This window comes from Trichechus manatus, unplaced genomic scaffold, assembly GCF_000243295.1.
Source record: "Trichechus manatus latirostris isolate Lorelei unplaced genomic scaffold, TriManLat1.0 scaffold00016, whole genome shotgun sequence".
NCBI lineage: Eukaryota > Metazoa > Chordata > Mammalia > Sirenia > Trichechidae > Trichechus > Trichechus manatus.
The window spans coordinates 15,712,364-15,726,708 of record NW_004443952.1 but is presented as its reverse complement, the minus strand read 5'-3'; the positions used below and the strand labels follow the sequence as shown (position 1 = coordinate 15,726,708).

General features: G+C 38.2%; 1 protein-coding gene across 9 annotated transcripts in view; it reads left to right on the top strand.

Annotated features, from left to right (window-relative positions):
* The first annotated feature begins 330 nt into the window (after positions 1-330).
* Positions 331-14,345, top strand: part of FKTN (fukutin) — a 73,941-nt gene continuing 59,926 nt past the window's right edge. Inside the window, exons 1-4 of one of the 9 annotated variants that reach the window (XM_023727422.1) lie at positions 332-1,228; positions 4,118-4,181; positions 7,080-7,232; positions 8,436-8,622. In XM_023727422.1, the coding sequence (XP_023583190.1) occupies positions 8,518-8,622 (105 nt within the window). In that variant the 5' untranslated portion in view covers positions 332-1,228; positions 4,118-4,181; positions 7,080-7,232; positions 8,436-8,517. Of the gene's footprint in view, positions 1,229-1,272; positions 1,313-1,337; positions 1,569-4,117; positions 4,182-7,079; positions 7,233-8,435; positions 8,623-14,345 lie in introns of those variants that run through there. The other 8 variants (XM_023727424.1, XM_023727423.1, XM_023727425.1 and 5 more) reach the window with 8 other exon arrangements.

Genomic DNA, 14,345 nt, shown 5'->3' with positions numbered 1-14,345 from the left:
CTGTCATTCTTTCTGCATTTATTAGCTGGGATTCTCATTAGCATTTTTGCCACTCAGAAATAAATTCTTATAAGAAAGGCAGGATAAATTCTTTATGTTTTCCTCCTTTATTACATTTTGGAATGAGTTGGTGCCTTGGCAGCCTTCAATCATGACCAACGAGTTTTATTTAAGGGATCAGATCAATATGAACTCAAGAATTTCTGTGTATTTGCTGTGTTTCAATTAATAGCGGTCATTTGTTTTGATGCTCAAATTTTTCATTTTAGATCAAGTTAGCACCTGTGTTCAATGACCCCATTATTCTTTGAAAACTTCTTGTTCTCTGGTGTTACCCTATCTTTTGATTAACCTACTGGTTCTGAGTAAATCAGTTAAGAGGACTTCTACAGAATAAGCTTATACGTACACAATTTCTGGAAGGAAAAACAGGAAGCTGACAAGAGTGATAATCTCTGGGAAGTGAAGAAAAACCCTGTTTTCTGTATTGATAGAATTTTTTAAAGTGTAAAAAATAATCATGTAAGGGCGTATTTTCAATTTTTATTATGGGCTGATAATAGTAATTTCTGTAGAAAGAACTTCATATTACCGTAATTTTAGTTCTTTATTGTCTTCAAAAATTCACATCAGAATTCATTCATCTGTGATCCTTAACAATATACGCTTAAAAAACCAGGTCCAGAGTTGTAGGAGTGTGTTATTTACAGAGCTAAGCAGGAGTTTAACTGTTCGCTGGAGCTCGAGTGTGTCATGCAGGCACTTCAACCTCTCATGAGCGATAGTGCATGCAGCTATTTCCTCCGCAAAAATTGGTCCCACTCTATGCCCCAGCTCAAATGATCGTACCCAAACCAGAATTCAGACAGTTATTCTAAATTCCTCTTTGCCTAGGACTGGCACTAAAAAGATGATTAGTTATCTGAAGTTCATATTTGAGCGTTCTGCGTTTTATCTGGCAAACACGCTTTGGGAAACAGTTGGTACCTCTCCATTACACCCTCCATTTCTGCAAGAGGTTTTCTTCTTAAAATCTCAGGTTGCTTCAACGCGCTGCTGTAGCTGATACCCAAGCAAGAGAAAAAAAAAGCTTTGGCTGAGTGGCTATACTCCGAACGCGAGGAAATCGGCAGTGTTCAGTAAATTTCGGACAGCGAGAAAAACGCAGGAATCAACAACCGGCTGACGCTCAGACTTGGGCCGTGGGACCGTCCTTCACACCAAGCAGGTTTGTATGCGCGACTGTGTACTTGACGGCCCCTTTTGCAGCGCGTGCCGTAAAGGGAGGTTGCCGACGCTGCTGTTCTGTCAGGTGAGGTTTGGGCGACTCTGCTTGGTGCCTGGGGATGGGCGGGCGCTGCGTCTAGTTCTCCTTGGCTAGGGTAACCTCACTGGGCATTTTCCAGCATTCAGGCTACCTGCCTACCCTCCTGGCGGGGAGGCGGCCGAGCCGGGCCATAGGCTGAGAGCGCTCCGGGCAGGATATCCCTTAGTGAGCCAGTCCTCGAGCATCTTGTGGTAGACGACCACTCGGCCAATCCTCACCACGCTCCTAGGTGTGTCAGCAGGTAAAATCCGCATACTGGGACAGGTTTCGTTTTGGAGGGTGGTCACAACCGTTGTAAGAGCAGGGCTGAGGTGGAGAAGACGTTTGAGCAGGGTCATGAGACATATCTTGGAATTTGCTAGAGGGTCTGCGGAGAGAGCGTCAGATTTCGTGACCAACGTGTGCAAAGATACAGAGAAAGTAACTCCCAGATTTAGGTAGCACTGTATGCATGCTAGGGTAATGCCTGGAGGGATGTGTGCACGGAAGGAAAATCCAAGAATGTGGGGTGAGCTGATGTTAGGCCGTAATTGGGAAGGACCTTGTGGAGTAACTCCATGGGCAGTGGGGAGCTAAAACAGGTTTATAGAGAGTGAATAACTTAATTAACCATCCGTTCCTCTTCTGATGTGCGTGCTGGGTTCAACTCTTAGTTCATTTGGAGAAGCATTTACTGGGGCCCCGTTTACGTGCTTAATAATAGAGTGGACGCTGCTAGCTATGCTAAATAAAGTTTCACACGGCTTTGGCATCTGCCTTTTGGTTGCACTGTCAACTGGAGGATGTTGGGAAGACAGGATGTGTGTAGAGGTGATTGTTAAAAGCTTTGGATAAGAGTCCATTGAACTGGGTTCAGATTTCACCATCAATGTCTCAGGCAACATGAGTCAATCAATTCTTTCTGGACCTCAGTTTTCTCAGATGTAATAAAGAGAACTACATTATATCTCAGATTCTTTCTACAGTTCAAGATGGCAGGTTTCTGAATAATAAAACAAATATCAAAGTGAATGATAGAGTAGTGCATTAGGAATTAGGAAAAGAGGGAAGCCCGGTCTGCAGTTGAGCTGGACTCTTAGGATGGATAGGGTTTGAATCATCAGAAACGATCTCTGTTAAGCACCATGGATAGTTATAGAAAGCGGGAATAGATGTTCATATTTTAGAGCCTTTGTGGAGATAGATTTAGTGAGGTTGAGGATTTGGGAGGGATGGCATTGGATAATGAAGGAACTCCAAGTGGAAAGAAAGTGGAGTATGTTCTGAAGGGGGAGAAGAAAGGAATGAGAGAGAGGTCGAGAGAACTATCCACGGGACTTGATTTCTTGGATCTAGGTGGTTGATATTTTGAGCTGGGTTTCTAAAAAGTGAATGTAATTGCTATGGACAAAAAATGGGATTTCTCTCAGAATTCTAGCGTGGAATAATGTTTTGGTAGTCAGGTGATTCAGAGTGTAGCTCTGGTGTTGTCAGTAACTGGCTTCTTGGGCTGTCACTGAATTCTGAATCTTTTCTCCTCTGATATTGTTGGACTGGGTTGTCACTCTTCTTTAAAACCTGTGAGTCAGATACAATATGTAGATACATTTTAAAGAAGAGAACATTTAGGCATAGAGAGATCAACTGACCTGCCCAAGGTCATATAGGCTGGAAGTGGCAGAGCAGGATATGAATTTAGCGGTCTGTCTCCAGAGCCTGTACTCTTAACTACTCAATAGGCAGTGATGGAGGGAAAGATGTTATAAATAGAAGGAATAGCATAGCCAAAGGTACCAAGGTGAGATAGCACTTTATCAGTGGGTTTATATAGGTAATATTGCCAAATAAACCATGTTGTTGTTGTTAGGTGCTGTCAGGTCAGTTCCAACTGATGGTAACTCTATGTACAACAGAACGAAATACTGCCTGTTCCTGCACCATCCTCACAGTCGTTGCTATGTTTGAGCCCATCGTTGCAGCCACTGTGTCAGACCATCTGATTGAAGATCTTTCTCTCATTCACTTACCCTCTACTTTACCAAGCTTGATGTTCTTCTCCAGGAACTGGTCCCTCCTGATAACATATCCAAAGTACTTGAGACAAAGGCTCGCCATCCTCACTTCTAAGAAGCATTCTGGCTGTACTTCTTCCAAGACAGATTTGTTTGTTTTCTGGCAGTCCATGGTATATTTAATACTCTTTGCCAACACCGTATTTCAAATAAGCCATCGAAGGTCTTAAAGCAAGAGGAAGTGACAAAGTGATACTTTAGAAATAGTTTAGCTTTGGTCCCTAAAATGATTTTTTTGAGGAAAGACCGGTGATATTCATGTAGGAGGCTTTCTGTATACGCAGAGGGTAATAAGGCTTTTGAATTAAGCTAACTATACTGGAAATGGAAAAGAAGTGACAATTTTTAGAGGCACTGAGAAGAATATACACAATTTGTTTACTCATTCGATGTGGAATTAGAACCACATCTAGTTTATTTTGAACATAAATAATTGAGGAAATAATGATAGCAACAACAGAACTCGATGAACAAGTCATCTAAGAAATCAGGTTTGAAGGTGGATAGCGATTTGTTTTAGATACTGGTGGACTATTCAGGGAGTCCTTGGGTGGAGCAAATGGTTAGTGTGCTCAGAAGGGTGGAGGTTCAAGTCCATCCAGAGGCTCTTTAGAAGAAAACCCCAGCGTCTAAAAAATTAGCCATTGAAAACCCTGTGAAGCAGAGTTCTACTCTGACACACATGGAGTCACCATGAGTTGGAATCAACTCAACAGCAACTGGTTGTTTTTTCTTTCAGGGAACCATTGAAAGTTTTTGATTATGGAAATAACTTGATTCCTCTGTCAACAAGCAGTGTATAGGTAAGTGTGATCTTTAAGGTTGTGTGTCAGCTTGGCTGGACCATGATTCTCAGTGGTTTGGCAGTTATGATGTAGTTTGTCAGTCGTATGATGATATGATTGCTTCCTTGATGAGATTTGATATAATATCATCACCTCCACGATGGGATTTGCTGTGAGTAGCCAGTCACTTGAAAGTAGCCACACTTGGGGGTGTGGCCTGCATCAGATATGAGTGGACTTTTTGGCAAGGCTCATGGGCTTTTGCTTGCTCTGGATCCTGCATCTGGCTCCTGTTCGTCTGATTTCTGGTTCTTGGAACTTGAGCTAGCAGCTTACCTGCTGTCATGTATGTTGATCTTGGGATTCATCAGCAAGAGCCCTGCTGTCTGACCTGCTGATCTTGAGTTCACCAGCCCCTGCAGCTGCGTGAATCAAGAGGCGTCTCTGTCATGACCTGCAGACTTGGGATGTTCCAGGCTCTACAACCACATGAGCCATTCCTTGATATAAACCTCTCTATATATATATTTATATGCTTTACTGGTTTTACTTCTCCAGAGAACCCAGCCTAAGACAGTAAGATTATGGGTAGAAAGTGGACACAGAGACATCAGTTAAAACTAGAACATTAGGTACCATTTGAGTCTAAATTAGAATATGACAGTGAAGGAGGAAGAGGGAGTTGCTGCCAGAGATATTTTAGAGGTAAAATCAATAAGCCTTGGGCTCTTTTTTTAAGTATCACATTATTGATTTTTAAGTGGCAGCTGTATTCCTATTGAAGAGATACTACTAGCAGAAAGGAACATTTTGAAGGCCAGTAATTGTCCTTTGCAATTGAATTGCCTTGGAATTTATAGACAATAAATAAAGTAAAATTGTCTTATCATTTTGCTAATAAAAATGTAGTTAAGTATTGATGACATATTTTGAATATTCATTTCATGTAAGAATTAACTGTAGACTAGAGATAAGTGTCCAAAGAGAAAACAAGATATTAATTTGTACTTAATGTTTCTAAGGCCTTTTGTGCTCCCCTCCCCGCCCCATTTATTAATTCAGGCTTAGAAGAGGCTGAGCTATAGCACATTCTGAATGCCACTTTAGATTTCACTAGGAATCAGTATATACTAACTTGATGTACTAGTTAATAGAAGTGCAAGAAAGTGAACTGAAATGGAAAATGAGTTATTGTTCTTGTTATCTTATGGCCTGGCCTTATCAGAATATTTGATTCCTTCATCATAGGAAGTTTTAGCTGGCAGCAAAAACTAATACCATCATCAGTGTTGTTTCATGTTACTAGTTGTTATAGTTTTAGGAAGTACAAAATAATGTACATACTCTGTAGTTCAGGTAGATTATTCACACCACTGTTGATATCATTTCTCTTAAGTAGTTTGTTAATCTTATATAATCTCTTATAGAGCTTGCTTTTCATAGACTACAGTTCTAGAAGCTTAGTGCAATTGTTTTAAAACCCCAAACCAAGACTTAGGATTTTTAAGATGCAGAGCAAAGACGTTTGTGTCCTCTTCTATCTGAAATTACCCGAAACATCAAGGAAAATGAGAGACAGAGATGTAGTTACATCTTTGATGTGACTAGAAGACCTATACTCCCAAATCAAAATTTTTGAGAAATAGTTGCCAAATGTAAGCAGGAAGAGCTGGAAAGAGAATGCTGATAGAAAGAATTCTCAGATGGAGCTGACAAAGCAGAGATAGGTCTTGTATTTACAGCGGGATCAGGATGCATAGGAAGGCAGTGGGAGCTTCCTTGAACTGTTTGGCAACATTAACTAGCAAGGAAGAAAAGACACGTGAGGAAGCACACAGATATACCATCTTTTCAGGAAGCACTCTCTTTGTAAGGCAAAGTAGAGAGATTGTGAGTAGCCTTCTGTTGCCTACCTCCAGCATTTGGAAGAAGTATGTAATGGCTAAATAACTTGCTCTTGCTTGTTTTCACACAGGCTGTCTCTCTCTTACACATACAATTGCACAAACACTATTATAAAGCTTCTTCGTATATTCTACTCTAGAACATAGCCTTGTTTCTTCTTGCACAGTCCTCTTGCATATAACTTATCCAGAGGGGGCTCAGGTCATTCATAGATAAATAATAAAAAGGAAATGAGCAGGTATCTACACAAAAATACTACAACAAAAAGGAGAGAAGAAACAGGAAAAAACAGGTGAAGAGAACACATGAGAAAACTGTTATGGCTCCTAAAATTTTAATGACACAATCACTTCTCTCAAATAAGAAAGTTAATTGGTTCAAGAACTAGGAAGAAATAGTAAGACAACAGGATATGGTGAAATCACAATCTGGCAGAGCTCAGGAAAGAAAGAAATCCGTTACTGAGTCGATTCTGACTCATAGTGACCCTATAGGACAGGGTAGAACTGCTCCATAGGGTTTTCAAGGAGTGACTGGTGGATTCGAACTGCCAACCTTTTGGTTAGCAGCCATAGCATGCCGTAGCTCTTAACCACTGCGCTACCTGGCTCCCAGGAGAGAAAAAGAAGGAGAAAATCTGAGAAAGGGCCACGTTGGAATCAAAAGGAGAATTAACGTTGAAAATTCAGCAAAAGACATGGATGATAGGCTCTTAAAAGTTGAACAAAGTGAAGTGGGAATGAATGGAGATACAACACATACCTGCTTGTTGTTTTGGAAATAATGAATTCAACATTAGAACAGAAAAACATTCAAATATATAACTTAAGAAAACTTTCCACAAAGGCAAGAAATCTTGATTGTACAGATTTAAAGAGCATGCTGTGACTGAGGAAAAACTAATATATAACCATCAATATCAATATATAACCTAGTTAGAAAAAAATGGATTTCAAAGGTAAGGAGTGCGTCCTTTGCTCAACCTATTAAAAAGATAAACTTTACTTACAGGGCAGTGGAGGGAATCAGATATTGTCAAGGGAATAATTAACCTTACAGAACAATGGTACAAAGCCTGTAAGTCACCAGGGAAAGAAAGTGTGACCTCAGAGCCAAACTGTCAATGGACAACCATTTTTGGACAATGCAAGAAGTCAAATACCTGTAAGTTTATTTTGAATAAACTATAAGAAGATGAATAGCAATTATCTAGTAGATGAATAGAGATGATGCAGCAAAAGAATTGACAGTAAACATTAATTCCATTTACTTGTAGAAATAAGACTGAAGCAACTATGGGATTCATGGTTACAGAATAGAATAGAGACTATAATAAGGTAGAAATAACTAATAAAAGTTAGGATTAGAAAAGGAAAGTAGCTAGGAGGCAGTATAAATTTGCTGATTTCCCCTTGTTTTACAGCTGGAGAACAAAAAAGATATATAAAGCTTAAAAATCAAGTAATAGAGATTTTCGTATATTTAAAGGAATGAAAATGAACACTTAAAGAACTGTGTATTAACACATTTAATCAAAATCAGCCAGTAGAGAGGAGGTAGAAATTGAACTGTGTTAAATTTGTTATCCTAAAGAAATAACCAGAGACCAAAAATGTTTATCACAGCATTCTTCACTATTGAAAAAACTGAAAACATACATGGGATATTTATAAAAACGGATGACATACTCAATCACAAAGGAAATCTCAACATCAGAGAGCTATCATACAGACCATGTTCCCTGACCAGAAACTTTCTCAATTTCTTTTGTGGGAGTGGTTCTCAAAGTATAGTCTCTAGATTTGCAGCATCAGCATCACTTGGCAAATTTTCAGAAATGAAAGTCAGGGGCCCTACCCTAGACCTAGGAGTCCTTGAGTAGCTCAAACAGTTAAATGCTTGGCTACTAATCAAAAGGTTGGTGGTTGAAACATACCCTCAGAGGTACCTTGGAAGAAAGGCCCAGCGATACACTTCTGAAAGGTTGCAGACTTGAAAATCTTACCGAGCACAGTTCTGCTCTGCACACATGGGGTCACCATGAGTCTAATAGACTTCATGACAACTGGTTTACTCCAAACATACTGAATCAAACTCTGGGGGTAAAGCCCCCAATCTCTGTTGGTCAGTTTTTATAAATACCCCATGTATGTCTTCATTTATTTGCAATTGTTAAGAATGCCATTATAAACCTTTTTCTTATTTCATCTTTGGTCTCATATCTGTTTCATTAGGATAGGAAATTACTAGGTCAAAGAATATTTTGTAGAACTTTAGATAACTTTTTCTTTGTTCTATGCTGGTTATTAGAGGTGAAAAAATACAAATAGGTTTTTGTCTCTTTGGAAATTATTTTTTTGTTCACAGAAAGCAAGATTATCTTCCTATCCAAAAAGATGAAAATGACTGAGTTACTTTCAAAAGACAGCCAAATGAGTGCTGCAGACTAATGAGTAGAATCAATAAGAACGTGATTTTGGCCCTTTTAACTTTGACAAGTTCTGCATTTCTGCTGTTTCAGTTGTACTACTACAAGCACTATTTATCAGCAAAGGTAATTTTCTTTCTTCTCCTTTCTCATCATTAGACCTTATTTTAGCTATATATTTTCCTAACACAGTTCCTTTTTGCAGTACATAAAATTAATCATGGTTTTTCAAATCCTTACAGAAGCATTTCTGACTGAGATTCTCATCTTTGTGTGAGTGTGGCAAGCTAGTCAAAATTGCAGTTAAATGTTATTGTAATAACACTGAAAATCCAAAGTGCCAAGTTTCAGTGGTGTTTAATCTATTGAAATTTTCTGATAGAGTTATGTAAAAATATGCTAAACAGATTATCCCTCATTTAAATTAACTCAATGATAAATAATTTTGATACCAAAATTAGGTTTTTTAGTTCAGTGTATATTGTAATTGTTACCTACCAGGGAAATAAAACGAACCTTTATTATAAATCTATAAACATAAAGAAGTGGAGACAATGGTTTGGAAACTAACAGCTCCTAAAGATCACACAGAAAATAACTATAGTCCAGATAAGAAATTCCAGAGTTAAGAAGGTGTTGCTGAATTGTGAAAATGTTACCAAACACTCCCCACCAGGGTTTATTATAATGTTAATAACTAAACACTCTGAGTTGAAAACTGTGCTAGATGCTTTGTATGCTTGACTTAACCTTAAAAATAATCCTGGGAAAATAAATAGGCTATGAACACACATACACATTTATTTATTTAATAACCCCAGGTGATAGGATTATTCTTCAGAAACAGTTGCTTCCTCCTCCTTCTGACTGAGGGAGTTACACTTCCCTGCCCTATTGATGCTGGGCTTGACCATGAGAGTTTTTTTAAGCTGGTAGAATGTTAACAGATGTATGCGGAGGCTTCAAATGGGCTGTTGTGATTTGACTTACGGCTTTTACTCTTCTGACCTGCCAGGAGTAAAACATGCTGTTCCTCCAGCCCAGGCCCCTGAATGACATGTGTGGAGCTGACTAACGCATAGCTGCCCTGTCTGAGTCACAGATCTGTAAGGGAGAAAATAAATGCATATAAGCCTTAAGATTGGGGGAGATTTATTATGCAGTGTTGTTACTTGGGCTTCCTAGACTTCATTTTATAGGTGAGAAAACTAGAGCTCTAACAGAGATGGTAGATAACTTACCCACCTAAATCATCTAGTTTCTAACATTCCAGCCTGATACATGTACCTAACCCTTTCTTTCTAGGCTGTACTATTTCTAAAACAACTGACAAGTACAGAGGCTACCTTACGACTTGGCTATTTAGCTAATGAATGTCTTTGTATGACGTTTTCAGCACTTTCCTAGTTATTTTCTTTGGCTAAATTCCTAGAGTAGAATTCTTGGGTCTAAAGGTAAGCACATTTTACATCTTGCTACATATTACAAAGTTACCCTCCACAAGGATAACTAGGGTGCCTGGTTTCCCATACCCTTTCCAAATGTGGAAATAATAATAACAATTAACAGTGTTAATGACTCTGTATTGGTTAGAGATGCTTTTGGCTAATTGTAGCTTAAACAAATAGGGGGATTATTTGTCTCATATCTAAATTCAGAGCCTCTGAAATTCTCTTGCCGTTTCCTCTTGTTGCAATCAAGACTGAAAGAATAAAGGATAGCATTAAGTAGGCTTTACTTTGGTGACGTTGGCCAGCAGATTCCTAGCTGCAAGAGAATCTGGGAAAGTAAGGCTGTTGTGTGGGTTTAAAAAAAAAAAAAATTATTGTTTAGCTTTTCTAGGCTCTGTAATAGAGATTGCAAAGGAGAAGGGGTTTAGAAGTAGGTGTTGGGTCAACATAGCTATAGCAGCTAACATTTTTTGGGGTGCTTTGTAGGCTAGGCGCTATGCTAAACATTTTACATACATCTGGTTCTCATAACAACTCCTTGAGTGGATCGTATTGTCCCCATTTTCCCAGAAGAAAAAATTGTGGCTTGGAGAAATTTCCTAATTTGCCCAAGATCACACAGTTGTTAAATGGAGGAACTTGAATTTGTTTTTAATTTCAAATTCCAGTCATTCATTGCTGGTATAAATCTGTTGCTGTTGAGTTGATTCCAGTTGCTGTTGTATAGCAAGGTAGTTGACTTTTGTACGTTAACCTTGTATCCTGCAACCCTGCTATAATTGCTTCCAGGATTTTTTTTGTTGATTCTTTGGGATTTCCTTATACATAATCATATCTGTGAACAAGACAGTTTTATTTCTTTCTTCCCAATCTGTATACCTTTTATTTACTTTCCTTGTGTAATTGCATTAGCTAGGACTTCCAGTATGATGTTGAATAGGAGTGATGAGAGGGGACATCCTTGTCTTGTTCCCAATCTTAGGGAGAAATCATCTGGTTTCTCACTGTTAGGTATCGTGTTAGCTGTAGGTTTTTTTGTAGATATTCTTTATCAAGTTGAAGAAGTTCTCCTTTATTCCTAGTTTTTATCACAAATCAGCGTTGGGATTTTGTCAAATGCTTTTCCTGCATCTGTTGATATGATCATGTGATTTTTCTTCTTTAGCCTGTTGATGTGATGAATTCCATTAATTGCTTTGTGAATGTTGAACCAGCTTTGCATACCTGGGATAAACCCCACTTGGTCATGGTATATAATTCTTTTTATCTTTGTTGGATTTGATTTGCTAATATTTTGTTGAGGATTTTTGCATCCATGTTCATGAGAGATATTGGTCTGTACTTTTCCTTCCTAGTAATGTCTGTGTTTGGTTTTGGTATTAGGGTAATGCTGACTTCATAGAATGAGTTAAGAAATGTTCCCTCCTTTTCTGTTTTTGGAAGAGTTTAAGAAGGACTAGTGTTAATTCTTCTTTAAATGTTTGGTAGAATTCTTCACTGAAACAATCTAGACCTGGTACTTTCTGTTTCGAAAGGTTATTTATTATTGATTCAGATTTCTTTAATAGATATATAGGCCTATTCAGATTTTCTATTTCTCTGTGGTAGGTTGTGTCTTTCAGAGAATTGATCCATTTCATCTAAATTATCAAATTGGTGGGCATAGAATTGTTCATAGTATTCCTTTATTTTTAATGTTCATATAATCAGTTGTGATGGCCTCTTTTTAACTCATAATATTAGTAATTTGTGTCTTCTATCTTTTTTCTTGGTTAGCCTGTGGCTGGAAAGATATCAATTTTATTGATTTTTTTCAAAGAACCAGCTTTAGGTTTTGTTGATTTTTCTGTGTTAATTTCCTATTTTCAATTTCATTGACTTCTGCTCTAACTTTTATTTCTTTTCTTTTGCTTACTTTGGATTTCATTTGCTGTTTCAAGTTTTCTAAGGTGGAAGCTTATATTGGTTTTAGACTTTTCTTCTTTTTTAATACATGCATTCAATGCTATATTGCTTTCATTGAATCCCACAGATTTTGATGTTATATTTTCATTTTCGTATAGCTCAAAATAATTTTTAATTTCTCTTGAGACTCCTTCTTTGACCCATGTGTTATTTAAAAGTATATTGTTTAATCTCCAAATATTTTGGTGTTTTCCGGCTATCTTTCTGTTATTGATTTCTAGTTTAATTCCATTGTAGTCCGAGAACATAACTTTATATGATTTCTGTTCTTTTAAAACTGTTGAAGTGTGTTTTGTGGCTCAGGATGTGGTCTTTCTTTGTGAATGTTCATGTAAGCTTGAGAAGAATGTGTGTTCCGCTGTTGTTAGATGAACTGTTCTATAAATGTCAGTTAGATCCAGTTGTTTGATAGTGTTGTTCAATTCAACTATATCCATTATCTGTACAAGTTCTTATTTTTTGTGTTTACTATTAAGAATAGGTAGCAATTGTAACATCTAAATTCAAAAATGTTAGGAATTATTGAAAAATCTGAAAAATAAATACATTATACCAAGCCAAGTATTAATAATTTTGTTGTTGTTAGGTGCTGTCGGCTTGGCTCTGACTCAAAGCCAACCCTGTGTACAACAGAATGAAACACTTCCTGGTCCTGCACCATCCTCACAATCGTTGTATGTTTGATCCCATTGTTGAGCCACTGTGTCAGTCCATCTCATTGAGGGTCTTCTTGTTTTTCGCTGACCCTCTTCTTTATCAAGTATGATGTACTTCTCCAGGGACTGGTCCCTCCTAATAACGTGTCTGAAGTATATGAGACGAAGTCTCGCCATCCTCGCTTCTAAGGAGCATTCTGGCTGTACTTCTTCCAAGACAGATTTATTCATTCTTCCGGCAGTCTGTGGTGTTTTCAATATTCTTTGCCAGCACCGTAATTCAAATGCATTAATTCTTCTTCAGTCTTTCTTATTCATTGTCCAGCTTTGCATGCATATGAGACAATTGAAAATACCGTGGCTTAAGTCAGGTGCACCTTAGTCCAAATGGAGCTCTGATGGTGCAGTGGTTAAGCACTTGGCTGCTAACTGGAAAACTCGCAGTTTGAACCCACCAGCAGCTCTGCAGGAGAAAGATACAGCAGTCTATTTCTTAAAGATTTACAACCTTGGAAAATATGGGACATTTCTACCCTGTCCTGTAGGGTTGCTATGAGTCAGAATCGACTCGATGGCAGTGGGTTTGGTTTTTGAAGTAATTTTACATTCCATAAAATGGAATTTTTTGATTTGCCTAGGTAGTGGCAAGACAAAGCCAATGACTTCCTTTGTAAAGGACCAAGAGAATCAAACCTTATGGTATTCTTGACTCAGTCTCATTAGCAGCAGTGGTACTTGCAGTAATCAGCTGGGAACTAAATACAGAACTCTTGGAATGTTTTGTCTGATAAGAGTGCTTTTGTACACCTGAGGCTTTGTGCCACTAGGCCCAAGTTTGACTGGATAGTTTATGCAAACAATGTGATTTATATTGAGCACCTACTTTTCCTCTGGGGGTCTAAAGTCTGAGTAGCTGAGGTCAGTCATGCAAGCGCTGCATGCCTTCACGACTGACACCCCCCCCCCCCAATAAAACCCCTGAACACTAAGGCTTAAGCGAGCTTCCCTGATTGGCAACACTTTGCATGTGTTGCTAGGGAAGTAAACACATCCCATGTGAATCCACTGGGAGAGAATACTTGGAAGCTTGTACCTGGTTTCCTCTAGAGTTTGCTGTACATGCTTTTTCCCTTTACTGATTTTAATCTGTATATTTTTGCTATAATAAACCATAACCATGAGTACAGCAGCTTCTGAGTCCTGTTAGTCCTTCTAGCAAATCATCAAGCTGAAGGGTTGTCTTGGGAATCCCCAACACATTAATAACCTAACCTTCCACCTTAAGAAACCAGAAAAATAGCACACTAAACCCAAAGCTAGCAGAAGGAAGGAAGTAATAAAGATTAGAGTGGGAAGAAATGAAATAGAGAATAAAAAAACAATAAAGAAAATCAGCAAAACCAAAGTTGTTTCTATGAAAAGATAACAGAGACAAAACTTGATAGTGTTGATGTGTTGTGAGGTTGTTAACCATTGTCATAGGGCAACATGTATACTAACTGTTAAATGAGAAACTATTTTGTTCTGTAAGCCTTCATCTAAAGTGAGAATAGCAGCACAATTGTAAGAGCGTAGTCGATGTCACTGAACTGTGCATGTAGAAATTTTTGAAATGGTGTATCTTTGGCTATGTATATTTTCACCAAAAAAAAAAAAAAGGTCGAGAAGGGAGAGGGTTGACATGTTGTGGGGTTGTTAACCAATGTCATAAAACAATATGTGTACTACTGTTTCATGAGAAACTATTTGTTCTGTAAGCCTTCACCTGAAGTACAAT